This window comes from Hypanus sabinus, unplaced genomic scaffold (assembly GCF_030144855.1).
Source record: "Hypanus sabinus isolate sHypSab1 unplaced genomic scaffold, sHypSab1.hap1 scaffold_778, whole genome shotgun sequence".
In the NCBI taxonomy this organism is placed as follows: Eukaryota; Metazoa; Chordata; class Chondrichthyes; order Myliobatiformes; family Dasyatidae; genus Hypanus; species Hypanus sabinus.
The window spans coordinates 140,110-164,153 of NW_026781629.1; the positions used below are offsets into that span (position 1 = coordinate 140,110).

Below are 24,044 nucleotides of genomic sequence, written 5' to 3' on the forward strand. Positions count from 1 at the left end.
GTGTCCGGTTTGACTCCCGTCCTGTTGGTATCACCCGCGTCGATGCCGTTGCCCCCAGTGTGTCCGGTTTGACTCCCGTCCTGTTGGTATCACCCGCGTCGATGCCGTTGCCCCCAGTGTGTCCGGTTTGACTCCCGTAACGGAGCCGGCCTCTCCGATCAGTGTATTGAGCCTGTTGGTATCACCCAAATCGATGCCGTTGCCCCCAGTGTGTCCGGTTTGACTCCCGTCCTGTTGGTATCACCCGCGTCGATGCCATTGCCCCCAGTGTGTCCGGTTTGACTCCCGTCCTGTTGGTATCACCCGTGTCGATGCCATTGCCCCCAGTGTGTCCGGTTTGACTCCCGTAAGGGAGCCGGCCTCTCCGATCAGTGTATTGAGCCTGTTGGTATCACCCAAATCGATGCCGTTGCCCCCAGTGTGTCCGGTTTGACTCCCGTCCTGTTGGTATCACCCGCGTCGATGCCATTGCCCCCAGTGTGTCCGGTTTGACTCCCGTCCTGTTGGTATCACCCGTGTCGATGCCATTGCCCCCAGTGTGTCCGGTTTGACTCCCGTCCTGTTGGCATCACCCGTGTCGATGCCGTTGCCCCCAGTGTGTCCGGTTTGACTCCCGTCCTGTTGGCATCACCCGTGTCGATGCCATTGCCCCCAGTGTGTCCGGTTTGACTCCCGTCCTGTTGGTATCACCCGTGTCGATGCCATTGCCCCCAGTGTGTCCGGTTTGACTCCCGTCCTGTTGGTATCACCCAAATCGATGCCGTTGCCCCCAGTGTGTCCGGTTTGACTCCCGTCCTGTTGGTATCACCCGCGTCGATGCCATTGCCCCCAGTGTGTCCGGTTTGACTCCCGTAACGGAGCCGGCCTCTCCGATCAGTGTATTGAGCCTTTTGGCATCACCCGCGTCGATGCCGTTGCCCCCAGTGTGTCCGGTTTGACTCCCGTAACGGAGCCGGCCTCTCCGATCAGTGTATTGAGCCTTTTGGCATCACCCGCGTCGATGCCGTTGCCCCCAGTGTGTCCGGTTTGACTCCCGTCCTGTTGGTATCACCCGCGTCGATGCCGTTGCCCCCAGTGTGTCCGGTTTGAATCCCGTAAGGGAGCCGGCCTCTCCGATCAGTGTATTGAGCCTGTTGGTATCACCCGCGTCGATGCCATTGCCCCCAGTGTGTCCGGTTTGAATCCCGTCCTGTTGGCATCACCCGCGTCGATGCCATTGCCCCCAGTGTGTCCGGTTTGACTCCCGTCCTGTTGGTATCACCCGCGTCGATGCCATTGCCCCCAGTGTGTCCGGTTTGACTCCCGTCCTGTTGGTATCACCCGCGTCGATGCCATTGCCCCCAGTGTGTCCGGTTTGACTCCCGTAACGGAGCCGGCCTCTACGATCAGTGTATTGAGCCTGTTGGAATCACCCAAATCGATGCCATTGCCCCGGCACGCCACCGCGTGGAGGATCGTACCGGGTGACGACGGACCGGTAGAACGTGTGAGGGAGAGCCCTGCACACTCCAAAGGGCCTCAGTCTCCTTGGGAAGTGGAGGCGACTCTGGCCCTTCTTGTACACAGCCTCCGCTCGTCTGTCATCCACGTGCCCCCCCCCCCCCCCCAGGTACTTGTAGGTCCGCACCACGTCCACGTCCTCACAGTAACAGGGAGCAGTGCAGGCCCAGTCTTCCCAAAGTCCATCACCGTCTCCTCTGTCTTGCCGATGTTGAGCTGCAGATGATTCAGCTCGCACCACTTGACAAAGTGCTCCAGCAGGGCCCCGTACTCACCCTCCCTTTACACACCCAGCCATCGCAGAGAGTTTCTGCAGATGACTTGACTCGGGGTGTGTGGTATCTAAAGCCCGAGGTACACAGGGTAGACAGGAAGGGAGAGAATGGGGCCCCAGTGCTGCTTCTAGCCTCGGCTGACACACAGCTCTGAAGCTGCAGGAACTGTGGCCTGCCGGTCGGGTAGTCCATTATCCAGGATGCAACTGAAGTGCCAACACAGAGCGCTTCCCCCAGCAGTGAGGGCTGAGAAATCGAACAACACCATCCTCACACTGCCACCCAGATTAACCAAATGGGAGTCAGCTTGGTTCAGCAGGTAGACAATAGACAATAGGTGCAGAAGTAGACCATTCGGCCCTTCGAGCCTGCACCGCCATTTTGAGATCATGGCTGATTATCTACTATCAATACCCGGTTCCTGCCTTGTCCCCATATCCCTTGATTCCCCTATCCATAAGATACCTATCTAGCTCCTTCTTGAAAGCATCCAGAGAATTGGCCTCCACTACCTTCCGAGGCAGTGCATTCCAGACCCCCACAACTCTCTGGGAGAAGAAGTTTTTCCTTAACTCTGTCCTATATGACCTACCCCTTATTCTCAAACCATGCCCTCTGGTACTGGACTCTCCCAGCATCTGGAACATATTTCCTGCCTCCATCTTGTCCAATCCCTTAATAATCTTATCTGTTTCAATCAGATCCCCTCTCAATCTCCTTAATTCCAGCGTGTACAAGCCCAGCCTCTCTAACCTCTCTGCGTAAGACAGTCCAGACATCCCAGGAATTAGCCTGGTGAATCTACGCTGCACTTCCTCCATAGCCAGGATATCCTTCCTTAACCCTGGAGACCAGAACTGTACACAATACTCCAGGTGTGGTCTCACCAGGGCCCTGTACAAATGCAAGAGGATTTCCTTGCTCTTGTACTCAATTCCCTTTGTAATAAAGGCCAATGTTCCATTAGCCTTCTTCACTGCCTGCTGCACTTGCTCATTCACCTTCAGTGACTGATGAACAAGGACTCCTAGATCTCTTTGTATTTCTCCCTTACCCAACTCTACACCGTTCAGATAATAATCTGCCTTCCTGTTCTTACTCCCAAAGTGGATAACCTCACACTTATTCACATTAAACGCCATCTGCCAAGTATCTGCCCACTCACCCAGCCTATCCAAGTCACCCTGCATTCTCCTAACATCCTCATCACACGTCACCCTGCCGCCCAGCTTCGTGTCAGGATTGTGTCAACTCCGACGTGCTCCCGGTAGGCGAGCTGCAGGGGTGACCTGACCAGGGGTCAGAGACGAGCCAGGACCAGCCTCTCTGGGGTCTTCGTGCTGTGTAAGGTCAGGGCCGCTGGACGGCCGTCCTGGGGTCCGACTTTCCCCAGAGCCCTTCCCGCCTGCTCAGCGGCGAAGGTGAGCCCGTGGTGACTGGGGAGTTGGTGGAAGGTGGGGGCTGGGGGAGGTGACGACCGGGACGATGGCAGCTGGTGCGTGGATGGTAGCCGCAGGGCAAGGAGGGGATGTAGCCTGTGGAGGAGGGGAGGAGGGGAGGCACTGGTGCTGAGAGAGGGAGGGGGGAGGCATTGGTGTCTCGGCACCTGGGGCTGGCGATCTGAGGGAGGTATGAACAGGAGGGTAATTGTTTAACTCATTAACCCATTCATGGCTGCCTTCCGAGGCTCTACAGCCGTGATGTTCTTCGTGCCTCTCCACACCTCCCATGTGATACTCTGCCCCGAGCTTGTTCTCCAGCTCCCTCCCGTGTTCCTCTTGGGTCACCTCGACCTTCTCCTTTAGCTCCCTCTGCACGCGTCTCAATTCCTCCCCGTCTCCCGATCTCCCTTTCCGTGGTTGAGAAGAGCCTTTCGACCCCAAGGCTCGTCGCTCGGAAAGTGGTGAACAGTCCTCAATGGTATCGCAGTGTCCACACAGAAGCCAGCGTTAACGTCCTCCCCGTACTTTCCGGTCAGTGACCTCAAAGCCGCCTTTAAGGCCTCGATGCCCTCTGTGGACCATTTCTTTACTGCCTTGGCGATATCTGGCGGTTGCTGTGATCTGGTCTTCCGCGTGGGGTGGGGAGAGCTGCGTACATCTTTATCATTTGCACACAAGAGGTCCAGTGTTTTACGTTCCCTTCTACGACAAACTGATCAAAGGTGGGGTGGGGTTGACGAGAGAGAGAGAGTGTGACGTGCTTGAAGTTTCCCGGTGCTGGAATGAACGCATTGGGGTGGGGGGGGGGTCTGGAGTCTCGCGATGGCATGACGTCGCACGCAGCATCGGGAAGGCGGAACGCAGGCAACAGGCAATACGGCCACGGCTGAACTCTCGCTGTAGATCAAACGGACGCAGACTCGCAGCGAACAGTCCGATGTCCGTAAACACAAAATACTCTGCAGGTGCTGGGGTCGTTCGATATCCGGACTGCCAATTTGTTCTTTTACAGAAATTACACCATCTGTTATTCACAAGCATGGCAAGCCCACCTCCCTTCCCCTCACCGCACTGGAGGCCAACTCTTGGAACGTAGAAGACTGAGGGGAGGTTTGACAGAGGTATACAAAGTTAAGAGGGGTATAGACAGGGTAAATGCAAGCACTGAGGTTGGGTGGGACTACAACCAGACGTTGTGGGTTAAGAGGGAAAGGCGAAAAGTTTAAGGGGAACATGAGGGGAAACTTCTTCACTCGGAAACCTTTCCCTACAACTCAGGTCCTCGAGTCCCAGTGACATCCTTGTAAATTTTCTCTGCACCCTTTCAATCTTATTTCCATCTTTCCTGTAGGGTAGGTGACCAAAACTGCACGCAATACGCCAAATTAGGCCTCACCGACGTCTTGTACAACCCAACTCCTGTACTCAATACTTTGATGTACGAAGGCCAACGCGCAAAAAGCTTTCTTTACAACCCTGTCTACCTGTGACGCCACTTTCGATGAATTATGGACCTAAATTCCCAGGTCCATTTGCTTTCCCACACTCCTCAGTGCCCTACCTACGTTCACTGTGTAAGACTTACCCCAATTGGTCCACACTCCTCAGTGCCCTACCTACGTTCACTGTGTAAGACTTACCCCAATTGGTCCACACTCCTCAGTGCCCTACCTACGTTCACTGTGTAAGACCTACCCCGATTGGTCCACACTCCTCAGTGCCCTACCTACGTTCACTGTGTAAGACCTACCCCGATTGGTCCACACTCCTCAGTGCCCTACCTACGTTCACTGTGTAAGACTTACCCCAATTGGTCCACACTCCTCAGTGCCCTACCTACGTTCACTGTGTAAGACTTACCCCAATTGGTCCACTTTCCTCAGTGCCCTACCTACGTTCACTGTGTAAGACCTACCCCGATTGGTCCACACTCCTCAGTGCCCTACCTACGTTCACTGTGTAAGACCTACCCCGATTGGTCCACACTCCTCAGTGCCCTACCTACGTTCACTGTGTAAGACCTACCCCGATTGGTCCACACTCCTCAGTGCCCTACCTACGTTCACTGTGTAAGACCTACCCCGATTGGTCCACACTCCTCAGTGCCCTACCTACGTTCACTGTGTAAGACCTACCCCGATTGGTCCACACTCCTCAGTGCCCTACCTACGTTCACTGTGTAAGACCTACCCCGATTGGTCCACACTCCTCAGTGCCCTACCTACGTTCACTGTGTAAGACCTACCCCGATTGGTCCACACTCCTCAGTGCCCTACCTACATTCACTGTGTAAGACCTACCCCGATTGGTCCACACTCCTCAGTGCCCTACCTACGTTCACTGTGTAAGACCTACCCCGATTGGTCCACACTCCTCAGTGCCCTACCTACGTTCACTGTGTAAGACTTACCCCAATTGGTCCACACTCCTCAGTGCCCTACCTACGTTCACTGTGTAAGACCTACCCCGATTGGTCCACACTCCTCAGTGCCCTACCTACGCTCACTGTGTAAGACCTACCCCGATTGGTCCACACTCCTCAGTGCCCTACCTACGTTCACTGTGTAAGACCTGCCCGATTGGTCCACACTCCTCAGTGCCCTACCTACGTTCACTGTGTAAGACCTACCCCGATTGGTCCACACTCCTCAGTGCCCTACCTACGTTCACTGTGTAAGACCTGCCCGATTGGTCCACACTCCTCAGTGCCCTACCTACGTTCACTGTGTAAGACCTACCCCGATTGGTCCACACTCCTCAGTGCCCTACCTACGTTCACTGTGTAAGACCTACCCCGATTGGTCCACACTCCTCAGTGCCCTACCTACGTTCACTGTGTAAGACCTACCCTGATTGGTCCACACTCCTCAGTGCCCTACCTACGTTCACTGTGTAAGACCTGCCCGATTGGTCCACACTCCTCAGTGCCCTACCTACGTTCATTGTGTAAGACCTACCCCGATTGGTCCACACTCCTCAGTGCCCTACCTACGTTCACTGTGTAAGACCTACCCCGATTGGTCCACACTCCTCAGTGCCCTACCTACGTTCACTGTGTAAGACCTACCCCGATTGGTCCACACTCCTCAGTGCCCTACCTACGTTCACTGTGTAAGACCTACCCCGATTGGTCCACACTCCTCAGTGCCCTACCTACGTTCACTGTGTAAGACCTACCCCGATTGGTCCACACTCCTCAGTGCCCTACCTACGTTCACTGTGTAAGACCTACCCCGATTGGTCCACACTCCTCAGTGCCCTACCTACGTTCACTGTCCAAGACCTACCCCAATTGGTCCACACTCCTCAGTGCCCTACCTACGTTCACTGTGTAAGTCCTACCCCCATTGGTCCTCCCAAAGCACAAAACCTCACACTTGCCTATGTTAAATTCCACCCGCCACTTTTCGGCCCATTTTTCCAGCTGGTCCAGATCCTGCCGCAAGCTTCCTGTCCGTCCACCACACCTCCAGGCTCGGTGTCGTCTGCAAAGGAGCTGGATAGGTTCCTTACGCATCGGGGAGTCAGGGGATAGGGGGACAAGGCAGGGACCGGGTATTGATAGCAGATGATCAGCCATGATCTCAGAATGGCGGAGCAGGCTCGAAGGGCCGAATGGTCTACTTCTGCACCTGTTGTCCATTGTCAAATCTGCTGATCCAGTTTGCCACACTATCACCCAGATTCCTGCGGCACACCACCGGTCACAGGCCTCCAGTCAGAGAGGCAACCATCTGCCCCACTCTGTGGTTTCTCCCGCAGAGCCAACAGCCTCATCCCGAACGCCAGGCGACTGGATCTTCCCGGCCAACCTCCCACGCAGGACCTCATCAGAGGCCATGCAGACAACATCCACCTCCTCGCCTCCATCAGCTTTCCAGAAGCCGGGGTTAGACATGACCCACCACGCACGAAGCCATCCCTAATCAGTCCCGGTCTATCCAAACATTCATCCATCCAGTCTCCTTCCAATAACGTTCCCACTACTGACGTCAGCCGCACCGGCTTATAAATTCCTGGTTTATTTTCACACTACAGAACAACACTGGCTGTCCTCCAGCACCTCCGGGAGGGGGCGGCTGTGGTGTGGTTTAAGTATCTCCGCTGGGGTCGCCGCAAGGTCTCCATGTCAGGGCCTGATCTGCCTCAAGACAGCAAACACTTACTCTTTTGTAATCTGTACCGGGTCCATGAGCTCCCTGCTGCTTTGCTTCACTTCTGTCGGCTCTGTGTCCGTCTCCTGCGGAAATACAGATGCAGAAACAGCCATTTAAGATCTAACCCCCTCATTTCTTCTGGCCCCCGCACATGGATTACCATTCTGGTCTTCCAGAGGACCAGTTTTGTCCCTTGCAACCCTTTTGCTCTTCACACATCTGCAGAATCCCTCAGGATTCTCCTCCACCTCGCCTGCTCGGGCAACCTCGTGCTTTCCTCCAGCCCTCGTCGTTTCCTTCCTCAGCGTTCCCTCGACTCCACCAGCACTTCGTTTGCGGCTGCCTGCCTACACCCGCTCTGCACCGCCTTCTGGTTCTTAACCAGGGGCTCAATTTCTCCCGAAAACCAAGGATCCTTGCCTCTTATTCTGACGGGCACGTCCAAACTCTACTCTCAAAATTTCACTTTTCAAGGCCTCCCACTTACATCTTCGCCAGGGAACAACTAGCCCCAATCCACACGGTCCCAGATCCTTTCCGGTACCGTCAAAAATCGGCTTCCCTGTCATTTAGAATCATTTCCATGACGACCTTGGAACCGATGGCACCGTGATCAAACTGCTCCCCTGCGCAAACTTCTGCCAGCTGCCCGCTCTCGTTCCCTAACAGCAGATCCAGCACCACACCCTCTCTCGTTCGGACTTCTGTTTCACGGAGTCAGGAAACTTTCCCAAACACGTCTGACAGACTCTTTCCCATCCAGCCCTTTTACACAGTCTGGGAGTCCCAGTCAATGCGTGGGAAGTTAAAATCACCTGCTAGCAGAACCTTGCATTTCCTGCGGCAGTCTGCCACCCCTCTACAAATCTCTAGAAAAACCTCCAGAAGCCGGGGTTAGACATGACCCACCACGCACGAAGCCATCCCTAATCAGTCCCGGTCTATCCAAATATTCATCCATCCAGTCTCCTTCCAATAACGTTCCCACTACTGACGTCAGGCGCACCGGCTTATAATTTCCTGGTTTATTTTCACACTGCAGAACAACACTGGCTATCCCTGGCCCGTTGGGTGATCTGTCGTATAACGCCATTAACCTGGTCATTACGTTCCTTATTCCTCAGATCCACCCATAAAGCCTCGCCAGACGAGCTCTGCAGTCTGTACTGACCGTGACATTTTCCCTGACTAGTAACGGCAGCCGTTACTGCCCCGTTAATCCCTCACGCTCTGTCAAAACGGAACCCCGGAGCATTGAGCTGCCGGCCCTCTGCCCCCCCCCCGCAACCAAGTCTCACGACAACGTCGTAACTCCAGGCGTTGATCCAGGCCCTGCGCTCGTCCACCTTTCCCACGATACTCCTTGCATGGAAATACAAGCAGCTCGGGGCACTGCTCCCACCACGCTTCAACCTCGATTCCTGACCTAGTCAGCTTCCCAACGCCTGTCTCCACAACCGCCACACTTTCCTGTTCTGACACTCTGTTTCACTCCCCATTGCAGCACCATCAAACCTTCTCACTGGGATATCAGCCACCCCCCCGCCCTCCCGCTCCAGTTCGGGTGCAAACCGTCCCTTCTGTACAGGTCCCACCTTCCCCGGAAGAGAGCCCAGTGACCCAAAAATCTGACGCCCCCTCCCCTCGCCTCCCCTCCAGCACCGACTCCTTCGCCGCGTGTTAAACAGCACCATCTTCCTAGTTCTGGTCACACTGGCACGTGCCGCAGGTAGCAACCCGGCGGTCACAACCCTGGAGGTCATGACCTTTAACTTGCAGGACCTCATCACCCACGTCACTGGGACCGACGTGGACCACGGCCTCCGGCTGCTCACCCTCCCACACAGAGATGTCTCGGACCCCCGGCGCCCGGGAGGCGACCTGCCGTCTGGGAACCTCATTCTCTTCCACAGAACCTCCTTTCTGGTCCCCTCGGTACCGAGACCACCCCGTCCCTCGTCCCCCCTGACGCTCAGAGCCAGACTCAAAGTCTCAGAGACTGGCTCAGTGTGGCTTCTCCCCGCCCCCACATGCCCAACAGTATCCGAAGTGGCATGCATTGTACAACTCTGCACTGGCTGTCCACCTCCCTACCCTCTCCTGACAGTTACCCAGACTCGCCTCCTCAGCTGCCCATCCTCCCAGCCGAAAGTGGTCGGGCTACAGCTCCAGATTCCCGCCACGGTCTCCCGGGAGCCTCAACCCGCTGCACTCGGTGATCAGGGAGCCTGCAGGTCTCCCAAAGTTCCCACATCTCACGCAGGGCACCAACCACTAGCCCCAGTGAGTGTTTCTGACAGAGCAAGAAGAAAAGCTTGCCGGACTGTCTTCGAGCCTGCATCAGTGCCGTCGGGCCAAAACCGGACCGTTCCAGCACTGCCCCACTCACACACCCACCGGCCGATCGCTCACCCTTCCGTTCACCTTACTGCCTCAAAACCGGACCGTTCCAGCACTGCCCCACTCACCCACCCACTGGCCGCTCGCTCACCCTTCCCTTCACCTTACTGCCTCAAAACCGGACCGCCCCAGCACTGCCCCACTCACACACCCACCGGCCGATCGCTCACCCTTCCGTTCACCTTACTGCCTCAAAACCGGACCGCCCCAGCACTGCCCCACTCACACACCCACCGGCCGATCGCTCACCCTTCCGTTCACCTTACTGCCTCAAAACCGGACCGCTCCAGCACTGCCCCACTCACACACCCACCGGCCGATCGCTCACCCTTCACCTTACTGCCTCAAAACCGGACCGTTCCAGCACTGCCCCACTCACACACCCACCGGCCGATCGCTCACCCTTCCCTTCACCTTACTGCCTCAAAACCGGACCGTTCCAGCACTGCCCCACTCACACACCCACCGGCCGATCGCTCACCCTTCCCTTCACCTTACTGCCTCAAAACCGGACCGCTCCAGCACTGCCCCACTCACACACAAACCGGCCGATCGCTCACCCTTCCGTTCACCTTACTGCCTCAAAACCGGACCGCTCCAGCACTGCCCCACTCACACACCCACCGGCCGATCGCTCACCCTTCCGTTCACCTTACTGCCTCAAAACCGGACCGTTCCAGCACTGCCCCACTCACACACCCACCGGCCGATCGCTCACCCTTCCCTTCACCTTACTGCCTCAAAACCGGACCGTTCCAGCACAGCCCCACTCACACACACACCGGCCGATCGCTCACCCTTCACCTTACTGCCTCAAAACCGGACCGTTCCAGCACTGCCCCACTCACACACCCACCGGCCGATCGCTCACCCTTCCCTTCACCTTACTGCCTCAAAACCGGACCGTTCCAGCACTGCCCCACTCACACACCCACCGGCCGATCGCTCACCCTTCCCTTCACCTTACTGCCTCAAAACCGGACCGTTCCAGCACTGCCCCACTCACACACCCACCGGCCGATCGCTCACCCTTCCCTTCACCTTACTGCCTCAAAACCGGACCGCTCCAGCACTGCCCCACTCACCCACCCACTGGCCACTCGCTCACCCTTCACCTTACTGCCTCAAAACCGGACCGTTCCAGCACTGCCCCACTCACACACCCACTGGCCACTCGCTCACCCTTCACCTTACTGCCTCAAAACCGGACCGTTCCAGCACTGCCCTCCTCACACACCCACCGGCCGATCGCTCACTCTTCCCTTCACCTTACTGCCTCAAAACCGGACCGCCCCAGCACTGCCCCACTCACACACCCACCGGCCGCTCGCTCACCCTTCCCTTCACCTTACTGCCTCAAAACCGGACCGCCCCAGCACTGCCCCACTCACACACCCACCGGCCGATCGCTCACTCTTCCCTTCACCTTACTGCCTCAAAACCGGACCGCTCCAGCACTGCCCCACTCACACACCCACCGGCCGATCGCTCACCCTTCCCTTCACCTTACTGCCTCAAAACCGGACCGCTCCAGCACTGCCCCCCTCACACACCCACCGGCCGATCGCTCACCCTTCCCTTCACCTTACTGCCTCAAAACCGGACCGCTCCAGCACTGCCCCACTCACACACCCACCGGCCGATCGCTCACCCTTCCCTTCACCTTACTGCCTCAAAACCGGACCGCTCCAGCACTGCCCCACTCACACACCCACCGGCCGATCGATCACTCTTCCCTTCACCTTACTGCCTCAAAACCGGACCGTTCCAGCACTGCCCCACTCACACACCCACCGGCCACTCACTCACCCTTCCCTTCACCTTACTGCCTCAAAACCGGACCGCTCCAGCACTGCCCCACTCACACACCCACCGGCCGCTCGCTCACCCTTCACCTTACTGCCTCAAAACCAGACCGTTCCAGCACTGCCCCACTCACACACCCACCGGCCGATCGCTCACCCTTCCGTTCACCTTACTGCCTCAAAACCGGACCGCTCCAGCACTGCCCCTCTCACACACCCACCGGCCGATCGCTCACTCTTCCCTTCACCTTACTGCCTCAAAACCGGACCGCTCCAGCACTGCCCCCCTCACACACCCACCGGCCGATCGCTCACTCTTCCCTTCACCTTACTGCCTCAAAACCGGACCGCTCCAGCACTGCCCCCCTCACACACCCACTGGCCGCTCGCTCACCCTTCACCTTACTGCCTCAAAACCAGACCGTTCCAGCACTGCCCCACTCACACACCCACCGGCCGCTCGCTCACCCTTCCGTTCACCTTACTGCCTCAAAACCGGACCGTTCCAGCACTGCCCCACTCACCCACCCACCGGCCGATCGCTCACCCTTCCCTTCACCTTACTGCCTCAAAACCGGACCGTTCCAGCACTGCCCCCCTCACACACCCACTGGCCGCTCGCTCACCCTTCCGTTCACCTTACTGCCTCAAAACCGGACCGCTCCAGCACTGCCCCACTCACACACCCACCGGCCGATCGCTCACTCTTCCCTTCACCTTACTGCCTCAAAACCGGACCGCTCCAGCACTGCCCCACTCACACACCCACCGGCCACTCACTCACCCTTCACCTTACTGCCTCAAAACCAGACCGTTCCAGCACTGCCCCTCTCACAAACCCACTGGCCGATCGCTCACCCTTCCGTTCACCTTACTGCCTCAAAACCGGACCGTTCCAGCACTGCCCCACTCACACACCCACTGGCCGATCGCTGACCCTTCACCTTACTGCCTCAAAACCGGACCATTCCAGCACTGCCCCACTCACACACCCACCGGCCGCTCGCTCACCCTTCCCTTCACCTTACTGCCTCAAAACCGGACCGTTCCAGCACTGCCCCACTCACACACCCACCGGCCGCTCGCTCACCCTTCCGTTCACCTTACTGCCTCAAAACCGGACCGTTCCAGCACTGCCCCACTCACACACCCACCGGCCGCTCGCTCACCCTTCCCTTCACCTTACTGCCTCAAAACCGGACCGCTCCAGCACTGCCCCACTCACCCACCCACTGGCCACTCGCTCACCCTTCACCTTACTGCCTCAAAACCGGACCGCCCCAGCACTGCCCCACTCACACACCCACTGGCCGATCGCTCACTCTTCCCTTCACCTTACTGCCTCAAAACCGGACCGTTCCAGCACTGCCCCACTCACACACCCACTGGCCACTCGCTCACCCTTCACCTTACTGCCTCAAAACCGGACCGTTCCAGCACTGCCCCACTCACACACCCACTGGCCGATCGCTCACCCTTCACCTTACTGCCTCAAAACCGGACTGCTCCAGCACTGCCCCACTCACACACCCACCGGCCACTCACTCACCCTTCCCTTCACCTTACTGCCTCAAAACCGGACCGCTCCAGCACTGCCCCACTCACACACAAACCGGCCGCTCGCTCACCCTTCACCTTCCTGCCTCAAAACCAGACCGCACCAGCACTGCCCCACTCACACACCCACTGGCCACTCGCTCACCCTTCACCTTCCTGCCTCAAAACCAGACCGCACCAGCACAGCCCCACTCACACACCCACTGGCCGCTCGCTCACCCTTCCGTTCACCTTACTGCCTCAAAACCGGACCGCTCCAGCACTGCCCCACTCACACACTCACTGGCCGCTCGCTCACCCTTCACCTTACTGCCTCAAAACAGGACCGCTCCAGCACTGCCCCACTCATACACCCACCGGCCGCTCGCTCACCCTTCCGTTCACCTTACTGCATCAAAACCGGACCGTTCCAGCACTGCCCCACTCACACACCGACCAGCCACTCACTCACCCTTCCCTTCACCGTACTGCCTGAAGCCAAACTCACTCCCGCCCTGCACGGAGGTGCTCTCTGACTCCCTGCTTCAGAGCGGTGACAGGACTCAGGGTAACGTTCAGCAGTCGGCGATGAGGAAGACAAACAGTGTTGGCGTTCAGTTTGAGAGTGGATGTGGAGAGGATGTTTCCTGTAGTGGGGGAGTCTAGGACCAGAGGACACAGATAGAGTGGATGTGGAGAGGATGTTTCCTATAGTGGGGGAGTCTAGGACCGGAGGACACACATAGAGTGGATGTGGAGAGGATGTTTCCCACAGTGGGGGAGTTTAGGACCAGAGGACACAGATAGAGTGAAGGTGGAGAGGATGTTCCCTATAGTGGGGGAGTCTAGGACCAGAGGACACAGGTAGAGTGGATGTGGAGAGGATGTTTCCTACAGTGGGGGAGTCTAGGACCAGAGAACACAGATAGAGTGGATGTGGAGAGGATGTTTCCTGTAGTGGGGGAGTCTAGGACCAGAGGACACAGATAGAGTGGATGTGGAGAGGATGTTTCCTGTAGTGGGGGAGTCTAGGACCAGAGGACACAGATAGAGTGGATGTGGAGAGGATGTTTCCTATAGTGGGAGAGTCTCGGACCAGAGGACACAGATAGTGTGGATGTGGAGAGGATGTTTCCTATAGTGGGGGAGTCTCGGACCAGAGGGCACACACAGACTGGATGTGGAGAGGATGTTTCCTGTAGTGAGGGAGTCTAGGACCAGAGGGCACAGATAGAGTGGATGTGGAGAGGATGTTTCCTATAGTGGGGGAGTCTAGCACCGGAGGACACAGATAGAGTGGATGTGGAGAGGATGTTTCCTACAGTGGGGGAGTCTAGGACCAGAGGACACAGATAGAGTGAAGGTGGAGAGGATGTTCCCTATAGTGGGTGAGTCTAGGACCACAGATACAGTGAATGTGGAGAGGATGTTTCCTACAGTGGGGGAGTCTAGGACCAGAGGACACAGATAGAGTGGATGTGGAGAGGATGTTTCCTATAGTGGGGGAGTCTTGGACCAGAGGGCACAGACAGACTGGATGTGGAGAGGATGTTTCCTGTAGTGAGGGAGTCTCGGACCAGAGGACACAGATAGAGTGGATGTGGAGAGAATGTTTGCTATACTGGGGGAGTCTGGGACCAGAGGATTCAGATAGAGTGGATGTGGAGAGGATGTTTCCTATAGTGGGGGAGTCTAGGACCAGAGGACACAGATAGAGTGGATATGGAGAGGATGTTTCCTGTAGTGGGAGAGTCTAGGACCAGAGGACACAGATAGAGTGAAGGTGGAGAGGATGTTCCCTATAGTGGGTGAGTCTTGGACCAGAGGACACAGATAGAGTGGATGTGGAGAGGATGTTTCCTATAGTGGGGGAGTCTCGGACCAGAGGGCACAGACAGACTGGATGTGGAGAGGATGTTTCCTGTCGTGGGGGAGTCTAGGACCGGAGGACACAGACAGAGTGGATGTGGAGAGGATGTTTCCTACAGTGAGGGAGTCTAGGACCAGAGGACACAGATAGAGTGAAGGTGGAGAGGATGTTCCCTATAGTGGGTGAGTCTAGGACCAGAGGACACAGATAGAGTGAATGTGGAGAGGATGTTTCCTACAGTGGGGGAGTCTAGGACCAGAGGACACAGATAGAGTGGATGTGGAGAGGATGTTTCCTGTAGTGAGGGAGTCTAGGACCAGAGGGCACAGATAGAGTGGATGTGGAGAGGATGTTTCCTATAGTGGGGGAGTCTAGGACCGGAGGACACAGATAGAGTGGATGTGGAGAGGATGTTTCCTACAGTGGGGGAGTCCAGGACCAAAGGACACAGATAGAGTGAATGTGGAGAGGATGTTTCCTATACTGGGGGAGTCTGGGACCAGAGGACTCAGATAGAGTGGATGTGGAGAGGATGTTTCCTATAGTGGGGGTGTCTAGGACCGGAGGACACAGATAGAGTGGATGTGGAGAGGATGTTTCCTACAGTGGGGGAGTCTAGGACCAGAGGACACAGATAGAGTGAAGGTGGAGAGGATGTTCCCTAAAGTGGGTGAGTCTAGGACCAGAGGACACAGATAGAGTGAATGTGGAGAGGATGTTTCCTACAGTGGGGGAGTCTAGGACCAGAGGACACAGATAGAGTGGATGGGGAGAGGATGTTTCCTATAGTGGGGGAGTCTCGGACCAGAGGGCACAGACAGACTGGATGTGGAGAGGATGTTTCCTGTAGTGAGGGAGTCTAGGACCAGAGGGCACAGATAGAGTGGATGTGGAGAGGATGTTTCCTATAGTGGGGGAGTCTAGGACCGGAGGACACAGATAGAGTGGATGTGGAGAGGATGTTTCCTACAGTGGGAGAGTCTAGGACCCAGAGGACACAGATAGAGTGGATGTGGAGAGAATGTTTCCTATAGTGAGGGAGTCTAGGACCGGAGGACACAAATAGAGTGGATGTGGAGAGAATGTTTCCTATAGTGAGGGAGTCTGGGACCAGAGGACACAGATAGAGTGGATGTGGAGAGGATGTTTCCTGTAGTGGGGGAGTCTAGGACCAGAGGACACAGATAGAGTGGATGTGGAGAGGATGTTTCCTATAGTGGGGGAGTCTAGGACCAGAGGACACAGATAGAGTGGATGTGGAGAGGATGTTTCCTGTAGTGGGGGAGACTAGGACCAGAGGACACAGATAGAGTGGATGTGGAGAGGATGTTTCCTATAGTGGGGGAGTCTAGGACCAGAGAACACAGATAGAGTGGATGTGGAGAGGATGTTTCCTGTAGTGGGAGAGTCTCGGACCAGAGGACACAGATAGAGTGGATGTGGAGAGTATGTTTCCTATACTGGGGGAGTCTGGGACCAGAGGACTCAGATAGAGTGGATGTGGAGAGGATGTTTCCTATAGTGGGGGAGTCTAGGACCGGAGGACACAGATAGAGTGGATGTGGAGAGGATGTTTCCTACAGTGGGGGAGTCTAGGACCAGAGGACACAGATAGAGTGAAGGTGGAGAGGATGTTCCCTATAGTGGGTGAGTCTAGGACCAGAGGACACAGATAGAGTGAATGTGGAGAGGATGTTTCCTACAGTGGGGGAGTCTAGGACCAGAGGACACAGATAGAGTGGATGTGGAGAGGATGTTTCCTGTAGTGAGGGAGTCTAGGATCAGAGGACACAGATAGAGTGGATGTGGAGTGGATGTTTCCTACAGTGGGGGAGTCTAGGACCAGAGGACACAGATAGAGTGGAAGTGGAGAGGATGTTTCCTGTAGTGGGGTAGTCTCGGACCGGAGGACACAGACAGAGTGGATGTGGAGAGGATGTTTCCTGTAGTGAGGGAGTCTAGGACCAGAGGACACAGATAGAGTGGATGTGGAGAGTATGTTTCCTATACTGGGGGAGTCTGGGACCAGAGGACTCAGATAGAGTGGATGTGGAGAGGATGTTTCCTATAGTGGGGGAGTCTAGGACCGGAGGACACAGATAGAGTGGATGTGGAGAGGATGTTTCCTACAGTGGGGGAGTCTAGGACCAGAGGACACAGATAGAGTGAAGGTGGAGAGGATGTTCCCTAAAGTGGGTGAGTCTAGGACCAGAGGACACAGATAGAGTGAATGTGGAGAGGATGTTTCCTACAGTGGGGGAGTCTAGGACCAGAGGACACAGATAGTGTGGATGTGGAGAGGATGTTTCCTATAGTGGGGGAGTCTCGGACCAGAGGGCACAGACAGACTGGATGTGGAGAGGATGTTTCCTGTAGTGGGGGAGTCTAGGACCAGAGGGCACAGATAGAGTGGATGTGGAGAGGATGTTTCCTATAGTGGGGGAGTCTAGGACCGGAGGACACAGATAGAGTGGATGTGGAGAGGATGTTTCCTACAGTGGGGGAGTCTAGGACCCAGAGGACACAGATAGAGTGGATGTGGAGAGAATGTTTCCTATAGTGAGGGAGTCTAGGACCGGAGGACACAGATAGAGTGGATGTGGAGAGAATGTTTCCTATAGTGAGGGAGTCTGGGACCAGAGGACACAGATAGAGTGGATGTGGAGAGGATGTTTCCTGTAGTGGGGGAGTCTAGGACCAGAGGACACAGATAGAGTGGATGTGGAGAGGATGTTTCCTATAGTGGGGGAGTCTAGGACCAGAGGACACAGATAGAGTGGATGTGGAGAGGATGTTTCCTGTAGTGGGGGAGTCTAGGACCGGAGGACACAGATAGAGTGGATGTGGAGAGGATGTTTCCTACAGTGGGGGAGTCTAGGACCAGAGAACACAGATAGAGTGGATGTGGAGAGGATGTTTCCTATAGTGGGGGAGTCTAGGATCGGAGACGCAGATAGAATGGATGTTGAGAAAAAGTTTCCTATAATAGGTGAGTCTAGGACCAGATTACACAAATACAGTGCATGTGGAGAGGATGTTTCCTATAGTGGGGGAGTCTAGGACCAGAGGACACAGATAGAGTGAAGGAGGAGAGGATGTTCCCTAAAGTGGGTGAGTCTAGGACCAGAGGACACAGATAGAGTGAATGTGGAGAGGATGTTTCCTACAGTGGGGGAGTCTAGGACCAGAGGACACAGATAGAGTGGATGTGGAGAGGATGTTTCCTATAGTGGGGGAGTCTCGGACCAGAGGGCACAGACAGACTGGATGTGGAGAGGATGTTTCCTGTAGTGAGGGAGTCTAGGACCAGAGGGCACAGATAGAGTGGATGTGGAGAGGATGTTTCCTATAGTGGGGGAGTCTAGGACCGGAGGACACAGATAGAGTGGATGTGGAGAGGATGTTTCCTACAGTGGGAGAGTCTAGGACCCAGAGGACACAGATAGAGTGGATGTGGAGAGAATGTTTCCTATAGTGAGGGAGTCTAGGACCGGAGGACACAAATAGAGTGGATGTGGAGAGAATGTTTCCTATAGTGAGGGAGTCTGGGACCAGAGGACACAGATAGAGTGGATGTGGAGAGGATGTTTCCTGTAGTGGGGGAGTCTAGGACCAGAGGACACAGATAGAGTGGATGTGGAGAGGATGTTTCCTATAGTGGGGGAGTCTAGGACCAGAGGACACAGATAGAGTGGATGTGGAGAGGATGTTTCCTGTAGTGGGGGAGACTAGGACCAGAGGACACAGATAGAGTGGATGTGGAGAGGATGTTTCCTATAGTGGGGGAGTCTAGGACCAGAGAACACAGATAGAGTGGATGTGGAGAGGATGTTTCCTGTAGTGGGAGAGTCTCGGACCAGAGGACACAGATAGAGTGGATGTGGAGAGTATGTTTCCTATACTGGGGGAGTCTGGGACCAGAGGACTCAGATAGAGTGGATGTGGAGAGGATGTTCCCTATAGTGGGTGAGTCTAGGACCAGAGGACACAGATAGAGTGAATGTGGAGAGGATGTTTCCTACAGTGGGGGAGTCTAGGACCAGAGGACACAGATAGAGTGGATGTGGAGAGGATGTTTCCTGTAGTGAGGGAGTCTAGGATCAGAGGACACAGATAGAGTGGATGTGGAGTGGATGTTTCCTACAGTGGGGGAGTCTAGGACCAGAGGACACAGATAGAGTGGAAGTGGAGAGGATGTTTCCTGTAGTGGGGTAGTCTCGGACCGGAGGACACAGACAGAGTGGATGTGGAGAGGATGTTTCCTGTAGTGAGGGAGTCTAGGACCAGAGGACACAGATAGAGTGGATGTGGAGAGTATGTTTCCTATACTGGGGGAGTCTGGGACCAGAGGACTCAGATAGAGTGGATGTGGAGAGGATGTTTCCTATAGTGGGGGAGTCTAGGACCGGAGGACACAGATAGAGTGGATGTGGAGAGGATGTTTCCTACAGTGGGGGAGTCTAGGACCAGAGGACACAGATAGAGTGAAGGTGGAGAGGATGTTCCCTAAAGTGGGTGAGTCTAGGACCAGAGGACACAGATAGAGTGAATGTGGAGAGGATGTTTCCTACAGTGGGGGAGTCTAGGACCAGAGGACACAGATAGTGTGGATGTGGAGAGGATGTTTCCTATAGTGGGGGAGTCTCGGACCAGAGGGCACAGACAGACTGGATGTGGAGAGGATGTTTCCTGTAGTGGGGGAGTCTAGGACCAGAGGGCACAGATAGAGTGGATGTGGAGAGGATGTTTCCTATAGTGGGGGAGTCTAGGACCGGAGGACACAGATAGAGTGGATGTGGAGAGGATGTTTCCTACAGTGGGGGAGTCTAGGACCCAGAGGACACAGATAGAGTGGATGTGGAGAGAATGTTTCCTATAGTGAGGGAGTCTAGGACCGGAGGACACAGATAGAGTGGATGTGGAGAGAATGTTTCCTATAGTGAGGGAGTCTGGGACCAGAGGACACAGATAGAGTGGATGTGGAGAGGATGTTTCCTGTAGTGGGGGAGTCTAGGACCAGAGGACACAGATAGAGTGGATGTGGAGAGGATGTTTCCTATAGTGGGGGAGTCTAGGACCAGAGGACACAGATAGAGTGGATGTGGAGAGGATGTTTCCTGTAGTGGGGGAGTCTAGGACCGGAGGACACAGATAGAGTGGATGTGGAGAGGATGTTTCCTACAGTGGGGGAGTCTAGGACCAGAGAACACAGATAGAGTGGATGTGGAGAGGATGTTTCCTATAGTGGGGGAGTCTAGGATCGGAGACGCAGATAGAATGGATGTTGAGAAAAAGTTTCCTATAATAGGTGAGTCTAGGACCAGATTACACAAATACAGTGCATGTGGAGAGGATGTTTCCTATAGTGGGGGAGTCTAGGACCAGAGGACACAGATAGAGTGGATGTGGAGAGGATGTTTCCTACAGTGGGGGAGTCTAGGACCAGAGGACACAGATAGAGTGGATGTGGAGAGGATGTTTCCTATAGTGGGAGAGTCTAGGACCAGAGGGCACAGATAGAGTGGATGTGGAGAGGATGTTTCCTGTAGTGGGAGAGTCTAGGACCAGAGGGCACAGATAGAGCGGAAGTGGAGAGGATGTTAGAACTGAAATGACTAAGAATTTGTTCCAGCAGAGTGTTTTGAATCCATTGAATTCTTTCCCCCAGACAGTGTGGAGGCCACAGAACTGGGAAGAGTATATTTGAATTGGAGGTTGATAGGTTATTGATTAGTCAGGCTCTCAAAGGTTACAGGGAGAAAGCAGGACATTGGGGTTGAGAGGGATAGTAACTCAGCCTTGATGGAATGACGTGTGGGGGCTTGATGGGCTGAATGGCCCAATTCTGCTCCAATATCTTATGATTTCAATGATGCAATCATAAGGGGGACTGCATCTTATGATTACATGGATCGTAATGGTCATAATGCAAAGTGGTCAAAGCGAAACAAGAAGTTTGCCTGATGTGAAACCAACTGCGACTCGCGTTGGGTCATCTGCAGGGGTGGGGCGGTGTGGGTCGGCTCCACACTGTCCACCTCAGCCTCATCTGTGTAGGCCTGTCACAGACCCCGCTGCGGGCTTAACGGGGCGAGGGACACACGGACCGTGGGCGCACCAGGGAAGGGTCACACGCAGCCACCCCCACCCCCACCCACCGGGGTGCTGCAGTGCCCAGTTTCACTCTGAACGCCAATAAAGGTCGTGCTTCATAACAGGAGAGTTCCGGTACTAGAAAGCACTGCTCGAGGGATCTCATGTGACCCGGTAATATCTAAACCAGCAAGTTAATTGTCAACAATGGTTTCAGAGTTCATCCTGTCGTCAGTCACATAACACTATGAGGTATAGGAGCAGGATTAGGCCATTCAGCCCATTTATTACCCCCTCTCAACCCCCATCTAGAGCCCGTCACCCGGCTGCCGCATTGCCCGAAGTGTCGGAGTTCGGAATTTAATCCAGGACCCCACCCTCGGTCAACAGCCAACTATAACCATAGATCATAAGATCGTGGGCCAGAAGACACAGGAGCAGAACTAGGCCATTCAGCCCATCGAATCTGCTGCCCTATTCCATCACGGCTGATTTATTATCCCTCTCAAACCCCCCATTCTCCCCATCACCTTTGGCACCCTGACTAATCAACAACCAACCTCTGTTAACAGGCCATAAAAACACAGATTTAGGCCATTCAGCCCATCGAATCTGCTGCCCCATTCCATCACAGCTGATTTATTTATTAACCCTCTCAACCCCACTCTCCTGCCAGCTCCCCGTCACCTTTGACGCCCTGACTAATCAACAATCAATCTCTGCTACCAGACCATAAAAACACAGGAGAATTAGGCCATTCAGCCCATCAAGTCTGCTCCACCATTCCATCATGGCTGGTTTGACAAGGCACTGTCCACTGCTTCTGAGCAATATCGGGGGTAAGGAGGGGGGCAGGGAGAAGACCAATAGCCCTGGGAAGGGGGAGAGTTGAGGGACAGGGGAGGGTGAGCACGTGCCTGGGGAGAGGAAGAGAGAGACGAGGTGCCTCGTGGCCTGACGAGGGGTGCGGGTTCAATGGAGAGGGATTGAGGAGAGTGAACATGGCCTGGGTAAAGGGTGGGGGGGTGGAAGGGTGAAGTGTCCATTGGCCTGGAGGGTGAGGGAGTGGGGGATTGTGAGCACTGCTTCAATGTGCGGGGTGGGGGGGTGCTGCTGGCCTGGGGAAAAGGGTGGGGAGGGCAGAGGAACAGGGGAGGGTGAGCTGCGGCCTGGGGAGAGGGAGAGGTGACCACTGGCCTGGGGAGAGGGAGAGGTGACCACTGGCCCGGGGAGAGTGGGGAGGGCTGAGGGACTGGAGGAGGAAGAGTGACCACTGGCCTGGGGAGAGGGAGAGGTGACCACTGGCCTGGGGAGAGGGAGAGGTGACCACTGGCCCGGGGAGAGTGGGGAGGGCTGAGGGACTGGAGGAGGAAGAGTGAGCACGGGCCTGGGGAGAGTGGGGAGGGCTGAGGGACTGGAGGGGAGGATGACCACTGGCCTGGGGAGAGTGGGGAGGGCTGAGGGACTGGAGGGGAGGATGACCACTGGCCTGGGGAGAGTGGGGAGGGCTGAGGGACTGGAGGGGAGGATGACCACTGGCCTGGGGAGAGTGGGGAGGGCTGAGGGACTGGAGGGGGGATGACCACTGGCCTGGGGAGAGTGGGGAGGGCTGAGGGACTGGAGGGGAGGATGACCACTGGCCTGGGGAGAGTGGGGAGGGCTGAGGGACTGGAGGGGAGGATGACCACTGGCCTGGGGAGAGTGGGGAGGGCTGAGGGACTGGAGGAGGAAGACTGACCACTGGCCTGGGGAGAGTGGGGAGGGCTGAGGGACTGGAGGGGAGGATGACCACTGGCCTGGGGAGAGTGGGGAGGGCTGAGGGACTGGAGGGGAGGATGACCACCGGTCTGGGGAGGAGGAGGATGACCACTGGCCTGGGGAGAGTGGGGAGGGCTGAGGGACTGGAGGGGGGATGACCACTGGCCTGGGGAGAGTGGGGAGGGCTGAGGGACTGGAGGGGAGGATGACCACTGGCCTGGGGAGAGTGGGGAGGGCTGAGGGACTGGAGGGGAGGATGACCACTGGCCTGGGGAGAGTGGGGAGGACTGAGGGACTGGAGGGGAGATGACCACCGGTCTGAGGTGGAGGAGGAAGACTGACCACTGGCCTGATGTGGAGAGGATGTTTCCTACAGTGGGGGAGTCTAGGACCCAGAGGACACAGATAGAGTGGATGTGGAGAGAATGTTTCCTATAGTGAGGGAGTCTAGGACCGGAGGACACAGATAGAGTGGATGTGGAGAGAATGTTTCCTATAGTGAGGGAGTCTGGGACCAGAGGACACAGATAGAGTGGATGTGGAGAGGATGTTTCCTGTAGTGGGGGAGTCTAGGACCAGAGGACACAGATAGAGTGGATGTGGAGAGGATGTTTCCTATAGTGGGGGAGTCTAGGACCAGAGGACACAGATAGAGTGGATGTGGAGAGGATGTTTCCTGTAGTGGGGGAGTCTAGGACCGGAGGACACAGATAGAGTGGATGTGGAGAGGATGTTTCCTACAGTGGGGGAGTCTAGGACCAGAGAACACAGACAGAGTGGATGTGGAGAGGATGTTTCCTGTAGTGGGGGAGTCTAGGACCAGAGGACACAGGTAGAGTGGATGTGGAGAGGATGTTTCCTATAGTGGGGGAGTCTAGGTCCAGAGGACACAGATAGAGTGGATGTGGAGAGGATGTTTCCTATAGTGGGGGAGTCTCGGACCAGAGGACACAGATAGAGTGGATGTGGAGAGGATGTTTCCTATAGTGGGGGAGTCTAGGACCAGAGGACACAGATAGAGTGGATGTGGAGAGGATGTTTCCTATAGTGGGGGAGTCTAGGACCAGAGGACACAGATAGAGTGGATGTGGAGAGGATGTTTCCTATAGTGGGGGAGTCTAGGACCAGAGGACACAGATAGAGTGGATGTGGAGAGGATGTTTCCTGTAGTGGGAGAGTCTAGGACCAGAGGACACAGATAGAGTGGA

General features: G+C 55.7%; 1 protein-coding gene across 1 annotated transcript in view; it reads right to left on the bottom strand.

Annotated features, from left to right (window-relative positions):
• Positions 1 to 24,044, bottom strand: part of LOC132390123 (stAR-related lipid transfer protein 3-like) — a 105,894-nt gene that overhangs the window by 76,615 nt on the left and 5,235 nt on the right. Inside the window, exon 2 of the mRNA XM_059962718.1 lies at positions 7,384 to 7,457. Coding sequence (XP_059818701.1) covers positions 7,384 to 7,409 — 26 coding nt within the window. The 5' untranslated portion in view covers positions 7,410 to 7,457. The remainder of the gene's footprint in view (positions 1 to 7,383; positions 7,458 to 24,044) is intronic.